The 23581-nt window shown below is 44.2% G+C and overlaps 1 protein-coding gene across 1 annotated transcript in view; it reads right to left on the reverse strand.

Annotated features, from left to right (window-relative positions):
- Positions 1 to 23581, reverse strand: part of XAB2 (XPA binding protein 2) — a 148665-nt gene that overhangs the window by 78714 nt on the left and 46370 nt on the right. Inside the window, 4 exon segments of the mRNA XM_030197558.1 lie at positions 8272 to 8403; positions 12071 to 12190; positions 14917 to 15068; positions 21942 to 22086. Of these exon segments, the coding sequence (XP_030053418.1) occupies positions 8272 to 8403; positions 12071 to 12190; positions 14917 to 15068; positions 21942 to 22086 (549 nt within the window).

The raw sequence follows: 23581 nt of genomic DNA on the forward strand, positions 1-23581 counted from the left end.
CAGTTTCTACAGCACCCGGGCCAATCTGTTTGCCAAGATCTTAGCTACTATCTTTACATCGACATTCAGCAGCGAGATAGGTCTATATGAGCCACATAAAGCGAGGTCTTTTCCTGCTTTGGGCAAGACTGAGATAGGTCTATATGAGCCACATACAGTGGGGTCTTTTCCTGGTTTGGGCAAGACCGTCACCCCCACCTCAGGCATGGATTTCGGGAGTCTATTAACCTCCAAGACTCCATTGCCTACTCATACCAGAAGGTTTCCCAGCTCCCCCACAAAGCATTTGTAAATCCGTGCCGAATATCCATCCAACCCGGGAGCCTTGCCGTTTGGGAGTTTTTTAATCACCCCCTGAACCTCCCCCAGTCAAATGGGTTTCCCTAGCTGCGCTCTTTCTGCGTCACTCAAACATAGTGGGCTATGTCTTCCACCAATTTCCCCTCCGGGGCCTTATATAGGTCTTGATAGTATTTCAAAAAGCATTTTGCAATTTCTGAATCAGCATAATGCCATCCTCCCCTATCATCCTTCAGCTTTTGAACAAGGGTTTTAACTCTTCTAGCCCGTAGGTAATGGGCTAGCACTGCGCTTGATTTATTAGCAAATTCAAAGTATCGTTGCTTAAGCTTAGTTCTCATAAAGTCTACTTCTATCATCTGCAGCTGTTCTAATTCTCCCCTCACTTTTTTAAGCTCCTCCCACAACTGCTATGTGGGGTTTTGCTTATGCTGTTTTTCTAAATGAACCAAGCGCGTTCTTAGGGTGAGTGAGTGCAGCCCTTTTCCCTTTTCTTTCATGCCCCCCACTTGATCAAAGTTCCCCTTACCACCGCCTTCAATGCATCCCATAATACCGCATCCATGACCTCTCCATTGTCATTAGTGGCAAAAATCCTGTATAGTGGACTTTATCTCCTCCCGCATTTTCTCATTGCCTAATAACGTATCCTTTTGTTTCCAAAAGCTGTGCCGCTTACCCCATCACAGCCCCATAAGTCTAATCCACATACCATCCCATTCATCCATTTGCCTCTGCCCTGCCCTCCCATCCATGCCCAGCGATTCGTTGCCTTCCCTCTCAGTGTCCCGCCCTCCTCTGGCTGTCTGTCTGGGTTCGTAACATCCTGACGTCAGGTCGCCTCCAGCGTTCCCTTCCCTCTCAGTGTCCTGCCCTCCTCTGACATCATTTCGAGGGCGGGACAGTGAAAGGGAATAGAACACTGGAGGAGAGCTGACGTCAGGATGTTACAAACCCAGACAGCCAGCGAACCCTGAGGTACAAATTATTATATAGGACAGTGTATTTAAATAATCAAATTAAAAATGAAGATAAAAATGATAAACTGAATTGAATGAGAATAAAAATAAAAATGCACAGCTTGTTTGGACTGTTGTAGAGGTTTCTCCAGCTTTGGGAAATATGCATCTCTGATGTTGTATTTTGCTCTAAAGGATGAGTCAAAAAAAGTAAACCCTGGAGGTTTTTTTGTCTTTTTCTCATCAACCACTTTGAATTTCAACAAGAAATGTACTTAGTCATCATACTTACGTATTACTATTAAACAACATTTAATTATCTTAAGCTATGTTGTTATTACTGAAATTTTAGTGTTACTACCTAGCAATTTTTGCACGTTAAAAATGTTTGAGCTAAAACACAGCATAACAACATCTATTCAAATGATTCAATTAACAATGTCAGAATTTTACAGTCAGTCATTGTAAATGATGGAAGTGTCCACCCCTAGTTTTAACACAGGTCTCCAGTCTTGTCGATCGATCCCTGTGGCAGGCTGTCCCAGATCATAAGAATAGCCTTAATGGGTCTACCCCAGTACCCTGCTTTTACCAGTAGCCAATCCAGGTCACAAATACCTGGAAGAAACCCAACTAGTAGCAACATTCCATGTTACCAATCCCAGGGCAAGCAGTGGCTTCCCCCATGTCCATCTCAATAACAGACTATATACTTTTCCTCCAGCAACGTGTCCAAACCTTTTTAAAAAATATGCTAACTGTTGATACCACATCCTCCGGGAATGAGTTCCACAGCTTAACTATTGTTTGATTGAAAAATTATTTCCTCTGTTTTAAAAGTGTTTCCATGTAATTCCATTGTGTGTCCCCTGGTCTTTGTACTTTTTGAAAGAGTGAAAAATCAATTCACTTTTACCCGTTCTACTCCACTCAGCGTTTCCTCGAGTTCAGCAACTGTTTGCGGTTTTGGGTGGAGCTTGTAAAAGGCCTCCAACATTGCTTCTCAGACAAAAGTCTATGTCATGGTGAAGTCATTAACAGAAAGCTTTTTTTTTCCTTTTCAAATAATGGATAGTTTTACAGTGCAAACATTTTTTAATTCATTTTTGAATGCATAAAAATAGCTGAGTGGTCACATTAAAAAGTCTGTAACTTTGTCATGTTAAAAATAATCTCATTCTAGCACATAGACAGTAACAAATAAAACTGTAAAATTTCGCATTGAAAGTCCAGAAACAGAAGAGTAACGTGATCAACAGGACGCTTCCAAAGAAACTAAAGAGACGAAAAATAAGGAATAAAAAATGTTCTTTAATAGTAGAAGACAAGACTCTGCATATACAACAGAATGGTGTATATAAATTTATAATTATGTACATATTGGTTTAAACAGTAAAAACATATATAGCCATCCAGAAACACATATAAAAGTATATTGAAAACACAAATCTAAGTACATAAAGTGTCTAAAACAGAATAATGTGGGGAATATATAAATGAAACAAACAGGTATGTATAGGTTTAAATAGTATAAACACATATGGCCATCCAAAAACATATTTAAAAGTATATTAAATACAACATCAGGCGACCCTCAGGGGGAGGAATGCTGGCTTCGGCCTAACCCCTGGTAAGCCTTTCCTCAGCTGAGAGGTGCCCAGCTCTACCACCGGCTGCCTTTCAGGTGCTGTGGAGGACTTGCAGCTCATCTGCATATCCTTACAGCCTTCTCCGGGGTGACATCCAGGTCCACTCCGATCCACTCAGGGCCTCCGCTCTAGGTGCCGCGCGCCGTTAATTTCTCTTTTTTCTCTTTACATCTAATCTTCTTCCCAGTTGCTAAAGTACCTCAGTCATTTATGGCCCCTATTCACATTCTCTTCCTAGCCCTGTCCCTTCCTAATCTTTTCCCTCACCCCCTACCTCTCTCCGCTACAGGAACTCACTGCCCATCCATCGACTTCATCACCTCACCTTCTCTCCTACCCTCTTCCTCCCTCTTGGCTTTTAATCTCCACCTCTTTCTTCCATCCATTTTGCCTTCCCCATTCCACCTAAATACCTCTCGCCTTCGACGCCTTCGTGGCCACACCTCTCCTACTCTCCTCCGCTCTCTTTTACTCCTTCTCTTACTCTCAGCCGGTGACATCAATCCCAATCCTGGCCCCCCCTCACCAACTATTATCCCAACTCTACAGATCTCACCGCGACCTCTCTAACCTCATTTCTATTTCTCTACTCCCCTCCTCTTCTCTTGCGCCCTATGGAATGCCCGCTCTATCTGTAACAAACTCGCCTATATCCAGGACCTCTTTATCTCGCGTCACCTCCATCTGCTCGCCATAACAGAAACCTGGCTCTGCCCTGATGACTCTGCTTCAGTCGCAGCCCTGTGCCTATTTTCACATACTCCTCGCCCTGCTGGCCATGGGGGCGGTGTTGGACTACTTCTCTCTCCCTCCTCCAGATTTCAACCCCTTCTTCCACCTCAATCTCACTGTTTTTCCTCCTTTGACGTCCACTCTATCCGCCTTTTCTCTCCTCTGCCTCTTCGAATAGCGGTCATTAATCGTCCCCCTGATAAGTCCATTTCATCCTTTCTCAGTGACTTTGACGCCTGGCTTGCCTTCTTCCATGATCCTTCCTCCCCCTCTCTCATCCTTGGTGACTTTAATATTCCTGCTAATGATCCTTCCAACTCTTATATTTCCAAGTTACTCGCTTTAATGTCCTCCTTTAATCTCCAACTATGCGCCACCTCCCCCACTCATCAAAATGGTCACTGTCTTGATCTCATCTTCTCCTCCAACTGTTCACCCTCTAGTTTCCTTGCCTCTGATCTTCCCTCCTCTGATCACCATCTTATAACTTTCACACTTAAATCTCCTCCCTCCCAGTCCCGTCCTATCTTATCTAATTTATCTAGGAATCTTCACGATATTGACCCTTCATCTCTATCCTCCCATGTTTCAGACCTCCTCTCTACTGTGGCACCATCCACGTCTGTCAACGAGGCTGTTTCTTCTTACAACAATACTCTATCCTCTGCCTTAGACACTCTTGCACCTTTGATGACCTGCCCTGTAAGGCGTATAAAACCCCAACCTTGGCTGACTTCTAATATCCGCTACCTACATTCCTGTACCCGCTCCGCCGAACGCCTCTGGCGGAAATCTCGGGCCCTTGCTGATTTCTTACACTTTAAGTTCATGCTGACCTCCTTCCAATCTGCTCTTTTACGTGCCAAACAGGATTATTATATCCAACTGACCAACTCTCTTGGCTCTAATCCTCGACTTCTCTTCACCACATTGAACTCTCTCCTCAAGGTGCCCCCTCCCCCAACTCCCCCTTCATTATCTCCTTAGACCCTTGCTGAATTCTTTCACAACAAGGTTCAAAAGATAAACCTTGCTTTCTCTACCTCACCACCTCTCCCTCCACTAGTCCGTTCCCCTCTCTCTCCTTCCCCTCATTCCCTTTCCTCCTTTCCTGAAGTTACTATTGAGAAAACTACACTTCTCCTCTCTTCCTCAAAATGTACCACCTGTTCCTCTGATCCCATTCCCACCCACCTTCTTAATGCCATCTCTCCTGCTCTTATTCCTTTTATCTGTCACATTCTCAACCTCTCACTTTCCACTGCGACTGTCCCTGCTGCCTTTAAACATGCTGTGGTCACACCTCTCCTTAAGAAGCCTTCACTCGACCCTACTTGTCCCTCTAATTACCGACCCATCTCCCTCCTTCCTTTTCTCTCCAAATTACTTGAGCGTGCTGTTCACCTCCGCTGCCTTGATTTTCTCTCCTCACATGCTATCCTTGACCCACTACAATCTGGTTTTCGCCCTCTCCACTCAACCGAAACTGCGCTTACTAAAGTCTCCAATGACCTATTACTGGCTAAATCCAGAGGTCAATATTCCATCCTCATTCTTCTTGATCTTTCCGCTGCTTTTGACACTGTCGATCACAGCATACTTCTCGATACCCTGTCCTCACTTGGATTCCAGGGCTCTGTCCTTTCTCTTCCTACCTCTCCCTCCGCACCTTTAGTGTTCACTCTGGTGGATCCTCTTCTACTTCTATCCCTCTGCCTGTCGGCGTACCTCAGGGTTCTGTTCTTGGTCCCCTCCTCTTTTCTATCTACACTTCCTCCCTTGGTTCATGAATCTCATCCCATGGCTTTTCCTACCATCTCTATGCTGATGACTCCCAAATCTACCTTTCTACCCCTGATATCTCACCTTGCATCCAAACCAAAGTTTCAGCGTGCTTGTCTGACATTGCTGTCTGGATGTCTCAACGCCACCTGAAATTAAATATGACCAAAACCAAGCTTCTCATTTTCCCCCCCAAACCCACCTCCCCGCTCCCCCCGTTTTCTATTTCTGTTGATGGCTCTCTCATTCTCCCTGTCTCCTCAGCTCGAAACCTTGGGGTCATCTTTGACTCTTCTCTCTCCTTCTCTGCTCATATCCAGCAGATTGCCAAGACCTGTCGTTTCTTTCTTTACAACATCCGTAAAATCCGCCCCTTTCTTTCCGAGCACTCTACCAAAACCCTCATCCACACCCTTGTCACCTCTCGTTTAGACTACTGCAATCTGCTTCTTGCTGGCCTCCCACTTTGTCACCTCTCCCCTCTCCAGTCGGTTCAAAACTCTGCTGCCCGTCTCGTCTTTCGCCAGGGTCGCTTTACTCATACTACCCCTCTCCTCAAGACCCTTCACAGGCTCCCTATCCGTTTTCGCATCCTGTTCAAACTTCTTCTACTAACCTATAAATGTACTCACTCTGCTGCTCCCCAGTATCTCTCCACACTCGTCCTTCCCGTGCACTCCGCTCCATGGATAAATCCTTCTTATCTGTTCCCTTCTCCACTACTGCCAACTCCAGACTTCGCACCTTCTGTCTCGCTGCACCCTACGCCTGGAATAAACTTCCTGAGCCCCTACGTCTTGCCCCATTCCTTGGCCACCTTTAAATCTAGACTGAAAGCCCACCTCTTTAACATTGATTTTGACTCGTAACCACTTGTAACCACTCGCCTCCACCTACCCTCCTCTCTTCCTTCCCGTTCACATTAATTGATTTGATTACTTTATTTATTTTTTGTCTATTAGATTGTAAGCTCTTTGAGCAGGGACTGTCTTTCTTCTATGCTTGTGCAGCGCTGCGTACGCCTTGTAGCGCTATAGAAATGCTAAATAGTAGTAGTAGTAACATCTTATTGTGGATAGATGAACACCTAGTGTTGATCTGTATGCCGTAAACACCAGTAGGTGGCGCTGAACCAAATCAGGCCAACAGTTGGAAAGAATACAGTACGTATGTGTAAACAATGATGAACAAAAGAAAACCAAACAGAAAAATATATAAAAGCTAAGGAGAACTGAAATACATAGAACGGTGTAAGGAGTGAACAGGAAAATGTACTATGGTGACATGAAAGATATGTACTTCTAAAAAAGAATATGAGGAAATACAGACAACAGAAAGACCGAATCAATAAGGGAAGGCACATACTTTCAAAAAGACTACGTTGGTAAAAAGCACAAGTAAAACTGTGGAGAAGACAGAAAGGGAGAAGGTGGGTCTAAATGACTGGGAGTAGCAAACAACACAGTAATATTGTAAAGATGCGGTAAGTAACACTGGTACTTGTGCAAACGGGAAGATGCTGTGAGCAACAATAAGATGTGTTTAATATACTTTTAAATATGGTTTTTGAATACGTATTTTCATGTACTTATATTTGTATTGTTTATTTTAACTTGTAGACTCCTGAGGCAGGTGTTTCTTGCCGAAACACGGTGCCATGTCCAGTCTTATCTCCTACTATTAAAGAACATTTTTTATTCCTTATTGTTCGTCTCCTTGGTTTCTTTGGAAGCATCCTGTTGATCATGCTACTCTTCTGTTTCCGCATTTCCCTGCATTGCTGAGAAAACAGCAAAAAAAACTCTAGGGAATTTTTTTTTTGCCTCATCCTGTATATAAGAGAATATATTTCTATGTCTCCCATGTCATACTGCATGCAGAATGACTTCCTGGGGATTTCAGTTAAGTTTTAATCTACATATTTCTATTTTTAAGTTGTGGTGCCTTGTTCTATATTTAGTAAGGGGCTATCTGTGATGGCAGTGTGGTATTCTGCTAGTGTTTCTTGCTCTAGAGTATGGTTTCTTGGGGTTTCCAGTTAAGGTTTTCACCACACATTTCTATTTGTTATTTGCAGTCACTTATTCTGTGTGTGGTGAGGCTGTATCCATGTTCTGTGTTTATGTGACTGAGGCAAGGTGTTCTGCAGATGTGTAATTTTCTGTGTAGAGAATCCTGCTTGTTCTGTTTCCCAAATAAGAGATGTGTTGGTGTTCTGGGGACTGCTGTAGTAATTGTAGTGCTGCCTTCACATATGCTCTGAGGCAGGTACTACTATGAGGGGGTGGAGCCAGGGACAGTCACCTCACCCCATAAGGTTGGCCCTGTACAAGTAACAGCACTTTATTTCCTAGAAAAAAAAATGCATTGCCTAGGACCATCACTGCAATCGACCACCAGATTAGGTATGATCTTGAGTGGTGAAGAGCAGAAAGGAAATGGCATGTGGATATAAAATACATCATAGCTGTGAATGAAGCCTTAAACTGCCAAATCACAGTCATGATACTGAGCTGAAATTAAAGGATCAGGAGGAAACTGATGGGTCAAGAAAAATAATGATCTTCAAGATGCTTGCTGTCCCAGGAAGAACGTATTCTGATCATTAATCTCTACGTCTACAGTGCAGTACCAAATTCATAGCATGCCACTTGTAAGCAGATCAGTTCAAAGTTGCATTCTTGAGCAGTCATGTACAAGTATTAGACTGATGTCACCTTTCTATATAGGAATTTATTTTTGGGTCCAGCTCTATTGCTTTTAATGCTGAACTGAGTACAAATTATTATGGCCTTCCACCCCATACCATACTTATATCGTCCCCGAATACCACACAACCCATGACTCACCCGCAGGATGTGCAAGGCCTGATCATAATTCTCATGCCGCAGCTCCATCTCACCGTATTCACACCACAAACTTGCCAGGTCATCCACCTGTTTATAATTCACTTTGGTGGCCTTGTCAAAGATTGTCCTTGCCTGAGAGAAGGCAAAAAAAAATAAAAAATCTGTGTTATCTCCCAGTCCAAGTTCAGCTCATGACCACCTTCCTCCTCCAGTCTACACTCTCCTCCCCTTCTGGCCTCATCCATATCTCAGTCTCTTCTCTGTGCCTCTAATTCTAACCCCAAACTTGACAACTCCTCCTCCTCCCCAGTATAAAGAATCAATTTTAATTTAATATTTGTTACCGAAATTAAATTTAAGGGTCAAGACTGAATACTAAATCACATGACTTCACCATATTATGAAGAAAAGGCAAATTTGCTAAATAGGTACTTTTGTTCTGTTTTTACTGAAGAAAATCCGGGAGAAGGACCACGATGGACTGGCAAAAGTTCATTTGAGAATGGAGTGGATATAGCACCGTTCACGGAAGAGAGTGTGTATCAACAACTAGAAAAACTAAAGGTGGACAAAGCCATGGGACCGGATGGGATCCACCCCAGGATACTGAGGGAGCTCAGAGAGGTTCTGGCGGGTCCTCTTAAAGATTTGTTTAATAAATCCTTAGAAATGGGAGAGGTTCCGAGGGATTGGAGAACGGCGGAGGTGGTCCCTCTTCACAAAAGTGGTGATAGGGAAGAAGCTGGAAACTACAGGCCGGTAAGCCTCACTTCGGTTATTGGAAAAGTAATGGAAGCGATGCTAAAGGACAGGATAGTGAATTTCCTGGAAGCCAATAAGTTGCAAGATCCAAAACAACATGGTTTTACCAAAGGGAAATCGTGCCAAACGAATCTCATTGAATTCTTTGATTGGGTGACCGGAGAACTGAACCGTGGACGTGCTATAGACGTAATCTACTTAGATTTCAGCAAGGCTTTTGACACGGTTCCCCAAAGGAGGCTCTTAAATAAACTAGACGGGCTGAAGATAGGACCCAAAGTGGTGAACTGGATTAGGAACTGCTTGACGGATAGGCGCCAGAGGGTGGTGGTGAATGGAGTTCGCTCGGAGGAGGGAAAGGTGAGTAGTGGAGTGCCTCAGGGATCGGTGCTGGGGCCGATTCTGTTCAATATATTTGTGAGTGACATTGCCGAAGGGTTAGAAGGTAAAGTTTGCCTATTTGCGGATGATAGTAAGATTTGTAACACAGTGGACACCCCGGAGGGAGTGGAAAACATGAAAAAGGATCCGAAAAAGCTAGAAGAATGGTCTAAGGTTTGGCAATTAAAATTCAATGCGAAGAAATGCAAAGTGATGCACTTAGGGAGTAGAAATCCAAGAGAGGCCTATGTGTTAGGCGGTGAGAGTCTGATAGTTACGGATGGGGAGAGGGATCTTGGGGTGATAGTATCTGAGGATCTGAAGGCGATGAAACAGTGCGACAAGGCGGTGGCCGTAGCTAGAAGGTTACTAGGCTGTATAGAGAGAGGTGTGACCAGCAGAAGAAAAGAGGTGTTGATGTCCCTGTACAAGTTGTTGGTGAGGCCCCACCTGGAGTATTGTGTTCAGTTTTGGAGGCCGTATCTTGCTAAGGATGTAAAAAGAATGGAAGCGGTGCAAAGAAAAGCTACGAGGATGGTATGGGATTTGCGTTACAAGACGTATGAGGAGAGACTTGCTGACCTGAACATGTATACCCTGGAGGAAAGGAGAAACAGGGGTGATATGATACAGACGTTAAAATATTTGAAAGGTATTAATCCGCAAACAAACCTTTTCCGGAGATGGGAAGGCGGTAGAACGAGAGGGCATGAAATGAGATTGAAGGGGGGCAGACTCAAGAAGAATGTCAGGAAGTATTTCTTCACGGAGAGGTGGTGGATGCTTGGAATGTCCTCCCGCGGGAGGTGGTGCAGATGAAAACAGTAACGGAATTCAAACATGCATGGGATAAACATAAAGGAATCCTGTGCAGAAGGAAGGGATCCTCAGGAGCTTAGCCTAGAATGGGTGGCAGAGCTGGTGGTTGGGAGGCGAGGCTAGTGCTGGGCAGACTTATACGGTCTGTGCCGGGGCTGGTGGTTGGGAAGCGGGGCTAGGGCTGGGCAGACTTATACGGTCTGTGCCGGGGCTGGTGGTTGGGAGGCGGGGATAGTGCTGGGCAAACTTATACGGTCTGTGTCAGAGCCAGTGGTGGGAGGCAGGGATAGTGCTGGGCAGACTTATACGGTCTGCGACATCGAAACAGAACTGCTGCGGTGTTGGCACGCGCTAATACGTCACTACCTCCAGCCTACCACAGGAGCCAGCGGTAGTGCTGCCCCCAGTACACACCATTTCTGGCGTGACAGAAAATGGGGGGGTTTTTGCGCCAGAGCCTTAACCTGGTGGTAATTGGGCAGCACAGTGCACTACCTGGCTACCGCTGGGTTAGCACAGGAGCCCTTACCACCTCATAAATAGGTAACGGTTAAGGGCTCCCCCCAGAAGTGGCCACTCATCACATAAACAAAAAAAAAACAGCACCACGGGCCTTTAAAAATGGAACACAGTTCTTTAATGAATGAGCCTTGACAAAAAGAACCGACACGGGCCGTGTTTCGGTGACTAGCACCTGCATCAGGGGTCACAGTGATCACGTGGAAAACTTGGGGAATAACTCGAATATATTCCTCTACAATATATTATTCCTTACCCCACGTCTCATATAGTAAAAGCTACAAAGCACCAAGGCACTTTCACTTTTTGCCTTTTACCCACTGCGGTAAAAAAGGCCTTCGCACGCGGTAAACCCACACTCCTACACTACCCCTTTTACTGCAGCTTGGTAAAAGGTGCCCTAAATTCTTTAATCAAGCAGCACATTCAAACGTGCCCAGGAGGGTTTTGCTTGATTTGGTTGACAAATCAGGTATAACAGGGGGTGAAGCTGCTGGTGTGGAAAGCAGGGCTGGTGGGAAAGAAATGTGTATTAGACTCATGGACACAATCGGAACCCCCACTATACTGGGGGCAGCAGAGTGACCTCCAAACCCTTATGATTTGGGAAGATAGGGAAGCACATTTCACTCCTAAATGAATGAAATATTTTCTTTCCATATAGGGTACTTACATTCAAACTTTAACCCCTTATTTAAGAATTTTAATATTGAATAGATTGGGCTCAATTGAGAGTGCACCCTAGAGTCCTTAGAATTCCAATAACAGGGACTGCTTATGGAGGGAACGGGCATAGGGTTGGGAGAAAGGTGGGAGGCTTTGGGCTGCTGTTTCTATGGGCAGGTGGTCGTAAGAACAAAAACTTCTTGCCTTTATTGTACTCATGATCACGATTGGACCATGCTGGAATATGGGAAGGGGCAAATTTCAGATTGTGGCTTCACTTTTTTTTGGGCAGCTTGCTGCTAAAAATTGTTTACCTAGCTAGTTCAATTACTTGAAGACTTTGTATCACCTTTCTATTTTATGTATTTATTTTTTTTGGACTGGGTATGCAGTGGGATTAGCCTCTTTTTTTGTTAGAGGACACCATCTTTCCCATCTCTCTATTTAATTCATAATTTAATTCACAGCTCTCCAATGTATGCAAATTTATCTCATGCATATTCATTGTAGTAATCCTGAAAATGACTGGCTAGGAAAGGGTTGAGAAGCATTGCTCTGACTTGTTCTTAGAAATTTCCAATGACAACGATTCTACCAAATCCCTTCGGAACATTTCCTTTGCTTGACTACCTATTCTTTTCCAGTTACTTACATCCTCAATCTGTCCATTTTCTTCATAAAACTTGGCAAAAGCCATCCAGAGTCCATGAGGTTTCCCAGTAGCTTTGAGAGGATCCACAGTCTGAACTGCTTCTGTGTAGGTGTTTATAATCTAAATAAATAAAATGAACATATTGGAGTTATGTGTTTGAAAAGGTTTTGATTTGAACCAAAAAAAAAATTGGTATAATTTTTAACATCTGGACTATACCATTAACAAATAAATCACTCCAATATGAATTTGTTATTGAAGTGTTTGCCATTATTGTTTAAATCAAGGTTATTTCTTGTACTATAATAGTTATTCTCCAAAGAGCATGCCAATTGGAACTGCACTGAAGGGCCATACAACAAAGTAGAGGGGTTCTCTATCAGAGCAGCAGTCTGTGAATCAGGGAAGCTCTTTATAACCATGGGCAGGACAATTCACCCTCCACTACCTCAGGTACAATTTAAATATCGACAATTGTTGGGCAATAGTCTTCTCAATCAGCTTGGCAGTAAACGGTAAATTAGCTATAGAATGAAAACTGTCAAGAGGAGGGATCTAAATTAGGCTTTTGCATTGACAGTCACATGCATGATTATCTCCCAGTTGATGAGATGTCATATGTGTGCGCTCAATGCAAAGAGCTCCTAGCTCTCAGAGAACGAGTCCGTTCTTGAGGCTAGAGTAGTAGACTTGGAGGAGCAAAGGAAGACAGAGAGGTACTTACAGGAGGCCTACAGGGACGTTGTAGAGAAGTCCCACCTCCAATCTGGCAGCCCCTGTGATGCCTTGGAGGAGGGAGGCCTTAGAGAATCACCCTGGTGAGGCTGGAAGTAATCTTGTAGACAGGACCAGAACACCAGGAAATGCAATATCCTCTCGCACCGAGGATGTGTCTCCAGGGGCTAGTGCCCAGGTGGGAAGGGTTAGGACAGTTGTTGTAGTTGGTGATTTGATTATTAGGCATTGAGGATCGCTTGGTCACTTGCCTGCCTGGTGCAAAGGTGGCAGACCTCACGCGTCACCTAGATAGGATTTTAGATAGTGCTGGGGAGGAGCCGGCTGTCTCGGTACATGTGGGTACCAATGACATAGGAAAACATAGGAAAACGTGGGAGATTGGTTCTGGAAGCCAAATTTAGGCTCTTAGGTAGAAAGCTCAAATCCAGAACCTCTACGGTAGCATTTTCTGAAGTGCTCCCCGTTCCACATGCAGGGCTCAAAAGACTGGCAGAGCTCCGGAGTCTAAATGCATGGATGAGACGATGGTGCAGGGAGGAGGGTTTTAGATTTATTAGGAACTGACTGAATCAGGTGATGAGAATCTCTACCCTTCAGTCATGTCTCGGTTTTCATTACAATGTCTAAAGCATACTGTGGAACTAGACCATAGACCAGGGCAACACTTATTGCAAGAGAGTGCACATTCAGTAGATCTATCTGAAGTGGGGTAGAAGACAACATGAAACATCAGGATCTGTTTTGCTGGGAAGACAAGTGACCAGTTTCAGGAATAAACAATTCTGAGGTGCATATGCATATGTTCCATAAAGAGCAATATGGTATAGAAACAGAGAAACACCAAAAAATGAAGGTAGATAAAAGCGATAAGGCCTATACAGTCTGTCCATCCATTCCATCTACTCTCCCTTTCACTCCCTTACAGATCCTATGTACTTGCCCCAAGCTTTCTTAAATTCAGTACAGTTTTTGTCTCCACTACCTCCATGTGCTTGTGTTCCATAAAGGGACATATGGCCACTGGCCAATCAAGCAAGGAATGGACAGCCCTCCCATGAGAGAAAAGTATGAAAGAACTAAAATATTAAAAAAGAGAGAAAAATGCAACATTTAGAAACCAATTCATGACATGCAGAAAGGACTGGAACCAGACATGCTGGACAATTGGTCTTTATCTGCCATCGGCTGCTATATTATATGCTGCTTGACTACCAGAAAGTTTAATCATAAGGGTTAATTTTAAGTTATGAACTTACAAATAATAAAAGCATACTTTCACTTGTGCAGTTACCAGTGAATTTTCTAACCAAAAGTATCCACATATTTCTGCTTTGAAAATAAGTCCAGGAAACTTGTACATCTATCTTTGGTATGAACAAATTTTCCAGGTTAATTTATGTCCATAAGCACATATTTTACAAGTATGCCATTAATGCAAACTCCTTCACAACCGTGTCCCTTGGGTTGCTGAACTTGTTTTTCAAGCCTTTCAAGCACTTTAGGCAGTCTGTATAAATTTATGTGCATACAAGCTGCATGCACATAAGTTTACCAGTATATCGGGAGGGTAACTTTATAAAAGCCTATTTTTAAACATAAAATTCTGCTTTCCCACAGAAATGCCTCATAAAATTGCCCTGTTAGTGGTAGCTAGAGATCATGAGACAGGAAGAGAGCAAAAACAATTGTACAAACCAGATTGCTGATGAAAAAGGAGAGGCCTTGTTTAGCAAAAGGCACCTTGAGAACTTTGATCAAGCAAACTCGTTATCCAAAGCACAGAATCACAGTAGAAAAGTAGTGGAACCTTCACATCAAGCTATTGCACTGGAAAGTTCATGGCCCTTACACAGAACTGTAATTTGGGGGAGAACTGAAGGGATTGAAGAGCTCTTACATACAGACAGAATGCTGCAAGAAATAGAGCAACATTAAAAATGGTGGCATATAAGATTTCCAGATCCATCTAATCTGCTCATTCTTCTTTCTCATTGCAGCAATATAAATGGTATCTTGGATTTTGCTCCTTTCATTAGGGATCCCTGTATGGATGATGAAGTAAGCAAAAACAGAATAGAACATCTCAAGCCTGTGGGAGATGTGCTTACCTCTCGTGGCTTTCCTTCATACAGTTTCACCCTCTTGTGCCATTCATGCACGTTATGGGGGTTCTGCCGCAGCAGTACACTGTTCAGAAGCAGGGGTCGGCGATTGATCAGCTGCTCAAAACGTGCTAATCTCAGCTCCAGGTCCACGTCATCTAGTAAAACAAAACCAAGAAAGAGCTTGGAGAAGCCTCCATCTGTTACACACCACATCTAGTGACTATAGGGCAGTCTGTACACAACCAAGCCACTTATGGGCTCTTGCAGAGATCTATGAACGCAGTACACTGATGAACTCATACCACTGCAACTTTCTCAGCAATCAGTCAGAGGAAATAGGGAAGATACTTATCTGTAGCAGGTATTCTCCGAGGACAGCAGGCTATATATTCTTACAATTGGATAACACAACACCGTGTTGTCCAGTCCAGAGCTCTTTTGGAGTGTGAGACACGCTCCAGTGCGGAAGCACGAGTGTCTTCCTGACTCCAAGGGGAGGTGGAAGGGTATGTGATAATACCTGCTTTCTCGGAGAATACCTGCTTTCTCCAATGACAAGCAGGGGTGGAGGAGTGGCCTAGTGGTTAGAGCACCGGTCTTGCAATCCAGAGGTGGCCGGTTCAAATCCCGCTGCTGCTCCTTGTGATCTTGGGCAAGTCACCTAACCCTCCATTGCCTCAGGTACAAACTTAGATTGTGAGCCCTCCTGGGACAGAGAAATATCCTTGAGCTACTACTAAAAAAAGGTGTGAGCAAACTCTAAATAAATAAATAAATAAATAAATATTCTCACAACTGGGGAATCCCTAGCTACCAGGCTCACTAGGAACAACAACCAATGACAACGGTGAGGTTGGAACATAGCAAAACCAGTAAGCAAATCATCGGAAGTGAAGCCTGGGAAAGAATAAAAGGGGTCTAGGCGGGTGGAGTCGAATTCTAGAATCCAAACTAAAAGTGCATTACTATTCCATCATTCCTGTGATGGGAATGCTGCCACAGGAACAAGACATAAATGTGTGGTGGAATGAAGAGAACACAACAGCCCAACTAAGCTTCCTAATAGAAGCGAACAATATAGTCATGGTGTTGACCGGCAGGTGGAAGGAGAAGAAAAAAAAAAAAAAACAAGAAGGAGGTAGCTAAACAGACATTTAGCAATCCCCGATGGATAGCCACTTCCTGTAGGAAGGAAGGTAACTAAAGGCTAAGGAGAAAGCCTGTGGGGCTGAGGCCGGTGTACGCTTGCAGTTCAATAAGTGGAAAACAAGCAACAAATGTACCGTATATCGAACCTCGATATAACCCAAGGGTATGTTGGTGGGGGTGCAAATATGAAGGCCTAGAATATGTGGCCTTACACAGGTACCACTCCCTTACACAGGTACCACTCCATTGCGATGAATGATGAAACTGTTGATGGGGCCAAAGGTCATAGTCCCGACGAGCCTATGTAAAAGCCATCAGAAACAAATAGGTTGAGAATTTCCCTCAACAGGAAAACAAGCAGCGTAAGGAAGCGCTTAAGAAATGAGAATACCGATGCTGAGGTCTCAGAAGCCTTTATACAAGGATAAGAGCACTAAGGAAACTGAAGTGAATCTCCACTGCGTCAACGTAGACTAAACTCAGAAAGATGTAGAAGGTATGTCTACCAGATTGCAAACTGTTTTTATTTTCTCTCTGCTAGACCTCTATCTGACTCCTTCACACGGGGGACTAATAGTACCTATTTCATATATCAGGTTCTGTATAGTTTCTCTAACCTCCATTGTCACCCAATCATAAGGGGGTCTGTTCTGGGGTGGCATTAGGAGCCGTAATTGAAAACTAATTCCCATAACTACTGCTTTCTGTTTTTCTAGATCTAGGTATATTCTGGACCATTTATGTTCCCACATAAATCTTATTAAACATCTGTCTAAGTTTCTGCAAAGACTGAGTGTCACTTGTATATGATCTACCTTGTAGGCTAAATGTTAGGTAAAGAGAAGACAGAATCTATAAAAATAGAGACAGAGATAGGTTTAGATAAATAGATACATTTTATTTCTTACCCAAAGACAAGTCTTCAAATTGGTACAAATACAGACATCAGATTCTGGTTTCAACCGCACAGGGCTTCGCCGTCTGACTGAAGCTTTGGAGAAGAGACTCTCAAACTGAGCCAAACTCTCCCCTCTTTTATACTCTATCTTCTCCATAGAAGTGAATGGTGAGATACCTAGCTCCTAATATGTCTCAACTTCCTGAGATCATACTTTCCCATGTGATCTGCTATCTGATGTGCCCACCTCCTTCCGTTCTCAGCTACTGCTAATTATCAACATGTTTTGGGAAGCGTTGAGATAACAGTTTCACATCTTCCGGCTGCAATACTTTTCATACCTTTCTCATGAACTCTGTATTACCTCTGTATCATTGTATACCAAAACTAATAAGCTCCATTTTATTCATCTAATCTTTCATTACAGGTGCTATATTTGAATTAAAAATTGTACCAATTTGTGGCAGAACTCATTGTTCAGACCTGCTTTTTGCAGATTCTTCAAATATTACATCATTTACTTGTTGTTTGGCCTGGTCAGTACTTTTTCAGTTGTTTTTAGGCTGCATAGCTCTGGCCAGCAATATTCCAGTGGTAGCCTTAAAGCTAGGCCATATATTAACAAAACCTATCCCACTGGAAAGAGAAATACTTCCCAAGGGGAACTTTCTGAAAAGCCAGACAGAAAGGTGAGACTTGATGGTGCCAAACGAACAAAGCACCAGAGAAAAATTAAGGGAAAAACCCCACCGGAGCTCAGGCCTAAATACAGCCTACGGAGTCGTGGGAAAAGAGAAAAATTTAAAGAAAAAAGAAAAACAATCAAACAGGGATAAAAAGAACCTGAACGAGGCACATAATGGAAGAAAAGAAAACCAAAAAGGCATAAAAAGAAACTCTGTTAAGAACCGATTCTGTTCAATATATTTGTGAGTGACATAGCCGAAGAGTTAGAAGGTAAAGTTTGCCTATTTGCGGATGACACTAAGATCTGTATCACCCCGGGAGGGAGTGGAGTGGACACCCCGGAGGGAGTGGAAAACATGAAAAAGGACCTACGGAAGCTAGAAGAATGGTCTAAGGTTTGGCAATTAAAATTCAATGCGAAGAAATGCAAAGTGATGCACTTAGGAAGTAGAAATCCACGGGAGACGTATGTGTTAGGCGGGGAGAGTCTGATAGGTACAGATGGGGAGAGGGATCTTGGGGTGATAGTATCTGAGGATTTGAAGGCGACGAAACAGTGTGACAAGGCGGTGGCCCTAGCTAGAAGGTTGTTAGGCCCACCTCCCCGCTCCCCCCGTTTTCTATTTCTGTTGATGGCTCTCTCATTCTCCCTGTCTCCTCAGCTCGAAACCTTGGGGTCATCTTTGACTCTTCTCTCTCCTTCTCTGCTCATATCCAGCAGACCGCCAAGACCTGTTGTTTCTTTCTTTACAACATCCGTAAAATCCGCCCCTTTCTTTCCGAGCACTCTACCAAAACCCTCATCCACACCCTTGTCACCTCTCGTTTAGACTACTGCAATCTGCTTCTTGCTGGCCTCCCACTTAGTCACCTCTCCCCTCTCCAGTCGGTTCAAAACTCTGCTGCCCGTCTCATCTTCCGCCAGGGTCGCTTTACTCATACTACCCCTCTCCTCAAGACCCTTCACTGGCTCTCTATCCGTTTTCGCATCCTGTTCAAACTTCTTCTACTAACCTATAAATGTACTCACTCTGCTGCTCCCCAGTATCTCTCCACACTTGTCCTTCCCTACACCCCTTCCCGTGCACTCCGCTCCATGGATAAATCCTTCTTATCTGTTCCCTTCTCCACTACTGCCAACTCCAGACTTCGCGCCTTCTGTCTCGCTGCACCCTACGCCTGGAATAAACTTCCTGAGCCCCTACGTCTTGCCCCATCCTTGGCCACCTTTAAATCTAGACTGAAAGCCCACCTCTTTAACATTGCTTTTGACTCGTAACCACTTGTAACCACTCGCCTCCACCTACCCTCCTCTCTTCCTTCCCGTTCACATTAATTGATTTGATTTGCTTACTTTATTTATTTTTTGTCTATTAGATTGTAAGCTCTTTGAGCAGGGACTGTCTTTCTTCTATGTTTGTGCAGCGCTGCGTATGCCTTGTAGCGCTATAGAAATGCTAAATAGTAGTAGTATAGAGAGAGGTGTGACCAGCAGAAGAAAGGGGGTGTTGATGCCCCTGTATAAGTCTTGGTGAGGCCCCACCTGGAGTATTGTGTTCAGTTCTGGAGGCCGTATCTTGTTAAGGATGTAAAAAGAATTGAAGCGGTGCAAAGAAAAGCTACAAGAATGGTATGGGATTTGCGTTACAAGACGTATGAGGAGAGACTTGCGGACCTGAACATGTATACTCTGGAGGAAAGGAGAAACAGGGGTGATATGATACAGACGTTCAAATATTTGAAAGGTATTAATCTGCAAACTAACCTTTTCCGGAGATGTGAAGGCAGTAGAACGAGAGGACATGAAATGAGATTGAAGGGGGGCAGACTCAAGAAAAATGTCAAGAAGTATTTTTTCACGGAGAGAGTAGTGGATGCTTGGCATGCCCTCCCACGGGAGGTGGTGGAAACGAAAACGGTAACGGAATTCAAACATGCGTGGGATAAACATAAAGGAATCCTGCTCAGAAGGAATGGATCCTAAGGAGCTTAGACGAGATTGGGTGGCAAAGCCGGTGGCGGGAGACGGAGATGGTGCTGGGCAGACTTATACGGTCTGTGCCAGAGCCGGTGGTGGGAGGCGGGACTGGTGGTTTGGAGGCGGGGATAGTGCTGGGCAGACTTATACAGTCTGTGCCAGAACCTGTGGTGGGAGGCAGGGCTGGTGGTTGGGAGGCGGGGATAGTGCTGGGCAGACTTATACGGTCTGTGCCCGGAAAAGGACAGGTACAAATCAAGGTAAGGTATACACAAAAAGTAGCACATGTGAGTTTATCTTGTTGGGCAGACTGGATGGACCGTGCAGGTCTTTTTCTGCCGTCATCTACTATGTTACTATGAATTGGCAGCTGTGAGGAGAAAGGTTAAAAAATGCGTCCTCTCCTCACCATGGAAAAAATAGACTGCTGGTCCCGTGTTCGCGCAGCAGGCAGGAAGGCACTCACACATGCGCACTGGAGCATGTCTCACATTCCGAAAGAGCTCTGTGAAAAGCTTGATACAAGCTCCGGACCAGGCAACGCGGTGTTGCCATTACCCAAATGTGAGAATATTAGCCTGCTTCTCCTCGGAGAAAAAGACATTCTTCCTTGTTATACTATGCAGGTGCAGTGAGGCCTATACAAGCACTTTGTCAGGACAGAGACCAGGTTTGAAAACCATGCTTTGCAATTTTGTTGCCATATTCTTCAGTAGCTTGGACTTGTACATCCTTCCAGGTCTCTTCACTGGGAATACTGCACACATGATGGAAAAGAACTAACCGGTTGATATTCAAAGTGATTTATGCTGCTCCTGCCCACTTAAATTGCTTACTGTCACCTAAGTGGTGATACTTGGTGGTACTTAACTGAACAGCGCTGCTGAATATCACCACAGACCACCGAACAAAAATGTGTGCAGATCAGGGGAGGCGTAAGGGAGGAGCTAGGGTATGCTATAAGTACCCTGAGTTGCCGTTAGAGGTTGCAGCAGCCATTTTTTCTAAGCAGTGACAAGGGGCAGGAGTGAGGGAGTTTTGCTCCTGCCACCAATGGACCACCACAGAAGAAAGGTAGGCCCAGGGGAGGGGGGGGCCTTTCTGAACTATGGGGAGGGGGTCGTTCCTGGGGGAGGGAGAGGTTTCTGACTCACGGGCTGGGAGAGGAAGGGGGGGGGAGGGGCAAAAAACAAAGCAAAACAAATTATGCAGGTCCTGGCCAATATTCAGCCAGGCACTGAATACTGGGAGCTAACCTAGCCAGCGAAAGTAAACATTTAAAAAAACACTGACTGACGTCAGATGAATATCAAAGGGTAAGTTCTCATGTCACATGTCAATCAGAGTCTGCACTTAGGGTTCGGTCCTGTCTATGGCAGATAATACTGAGAAAGGAAGACGGATGCTGGTCTTTCTAGCCCAGCTGGCTATTCTGCACCCCAGCTATCCTGCACAGTCCTTGCTGTGCTGCTGGCCACAGAGAGGATTTCACTGCATTTCTCCCAAGAACTTTTGTTTTCCTCTTTCTCCACAGATCTCAGCCCACCACTGAACAGCAGATAGTCCATGTACTGTTTTTCTTTCCATGGATTGCACACATCATTCAGCACAACAATTGTAAAGCTGTCTCTCTTATCTTTGTTCTGCATGTTTGCAGTAGCTAGTGAAGTAACTTCTCTGGAAAGTGAGTCAAAATTCTGACACAAAAATTGCCATACATTCTACTAATTATATTCTAGGATTTTGCAATTTTCTTTCTGGGAAATATTTCTAATTCTGCTGATTGTTATCCTGATCATGATGCAATAAAATTTATATTTCTGCAGTTTTCTGAGAAAACATACAGATCTATTTCTTATTGCTAATAAACTTGGTGACTAGGATCACTAGGCAGGGTGAGGGGGCATGATTACCTACAGGTGCACTTGTACTATGCTGCCCTACATGACACAAGTCAGACCTGCATGAAATGCCAAGTGTGTGGCAGCTCTCACTGAGCTCTTATCTGTACAATTTTATATCCAATCAATTGACATTACACAATCATGTTCCAACCAAGTTACAGAATACCAGAAGAGCTACATACTCTGTTTACTCTGAAGAAAGTGATTTTACATGAAGAGGTAAGTGCCGGAAGCCACTGTACATACAACAAACAGGCAGATCATAACAAGGAATGGAACCCAGGACCCTTCCCCAAAACCGCAAAGCAAAAGGTCTTCAAACAAGTCCTGACACTTGCAATCATCTGAGGTAGAGTGGATGAATGCAAATGATGGCTATCACTCTGTTATTACCATGACATACAACACTTACCCTCTTCTTCCTTTCCCAACTCAGATGTAGTCTCCATTTTGGCTGCAATCATGCTTTCCTCAAACTGGGCATAGCTGTCAAACACTTGCGTGAAATCCCGGACCGTCATCACTGTCTGGATTGCTTCCTCATAAACATCCCGAGCCTGAAAAAAAAGAGAAAACATGGGAGAAAAACAAATTCACATCCTAAGAGCACGTCTGAAAAACCAGATGATGTATGCTTGCCTTCGAACACTTGGAGGCAGTTCACTTCATCTACATGTAGCAACCAAAGTTAAGACCCTAAAGTCAATGAACTTGGGATGATCAAACGTTTGGGCCTACAGTGCCACTGGTTTTGGTGTGAATTATTACAAAACTTGGTGAGGAATCCTGGGTGAATTCGGTATGGACATTGTAAAAATCCAAGAGGAAGATGACAATGTATTGATTTTTTACTCCAACTGTTTGGGTTTTTTTTTTTTTTTAAATTTGTATGAAGTCTATTTTCTTTGATAACAGAACAATAATCACCATGAACAATACATATATTATACTAGAGCTTGACTCATGCAAACATTCCATCAACTTAAACACTATTGTCCCACTATATCAACGTCTATATAGAAATCTAAGAAAACTTCAATTTTTTTTAATTGTAAACTAAAGGGTAACTCACCCCCCCCCTTGCCCAACCAACCCCTCCCCTTCCCTCCCCACCTCCCCGTCCAAGGATGAAATCCCTGGCACAGCCAACCATACATCACTCTCACAGCTCTCACTGCTCAGTCTGTACACTAAGAACGAATGGTTTCCATATATTATACCCTTTACTCTGTTGTTGCCTACGTTCTGCCAGGAGCCTCTCCATTTCACATATATACTTTATTTTTTGGAGCCCTCCTAACTGGAGGTACCCCCACCTGCTTCCAGCAGGAGGCTATAACCACCCTGGCCGCACCTGTTACGTGCCGCATCAGGGTCTGCTGTGGTGAGGTGGTACCCCCTGGTTGCACAGAAAATAAGAAGATTTCAGGTGCCCATGTGACTGCATGCCCCATCCAGCTTTGCAACCTGCTATGGACTGCTCTCCAAAACGCTCTGACTTTCACACAGTTCCACCACACATGCCCCATTGTACCCCTTTTACCACATCCCCTCCAACATAGACCTGAAGTTGCTGGGTATATACGTTTAAGATGGTCCGGCATGAGGTACCATCTAAACAGCACCTTTGTCGTGTTCTCTTTAAAGGGTACATGAGAAGACACCCTCGCTGCAGTCCTTTCTATCCTCTCCCACTCTGCCTCCCCCACAACTCTACCCAGTTCCCTCTGCCAACCCCTCCTATGGAAGGTGTAAAGTGGATTCTGTTCGCTACAGCATTTATATAGGCGGCTGATCAGGCCTCTTGAGAAGGTAGTCTTCTCACAAATCTCTTCCAATCCTAATTTTTCCCTTCGCATTACCTCTCGTACCGCTGCTGTCTGAAGAAAATGGAGAAATTAGATCTTACCTGCTAATTTGCTTTCCTTTAGTCCCTCCGGACCGGACCAGGATTGGACTGATGGGTTGTGCTCGCCTACCAGCAGGTGGAGACTGAGAAAAAACTCTGACTCTAGAGAGCCAATAGGAGCCCTGGCCATGTGACCTTAGCCT

The sequence above is a fragment of the Microcaecilia unicolor genome, chromosome 3, assembly GCF_901765095.1.
Source record: "Microcaecilia unicolor chromosome 3, aMicUni1.1, whole genome shotgun sequence".
Lineage (NCBI taxonomy): Eukaryota > Metazoa > Chordata > Amphibia > Gymnophiona > Siphonopidae > Microcaecilia > Microcaecilia unicolor.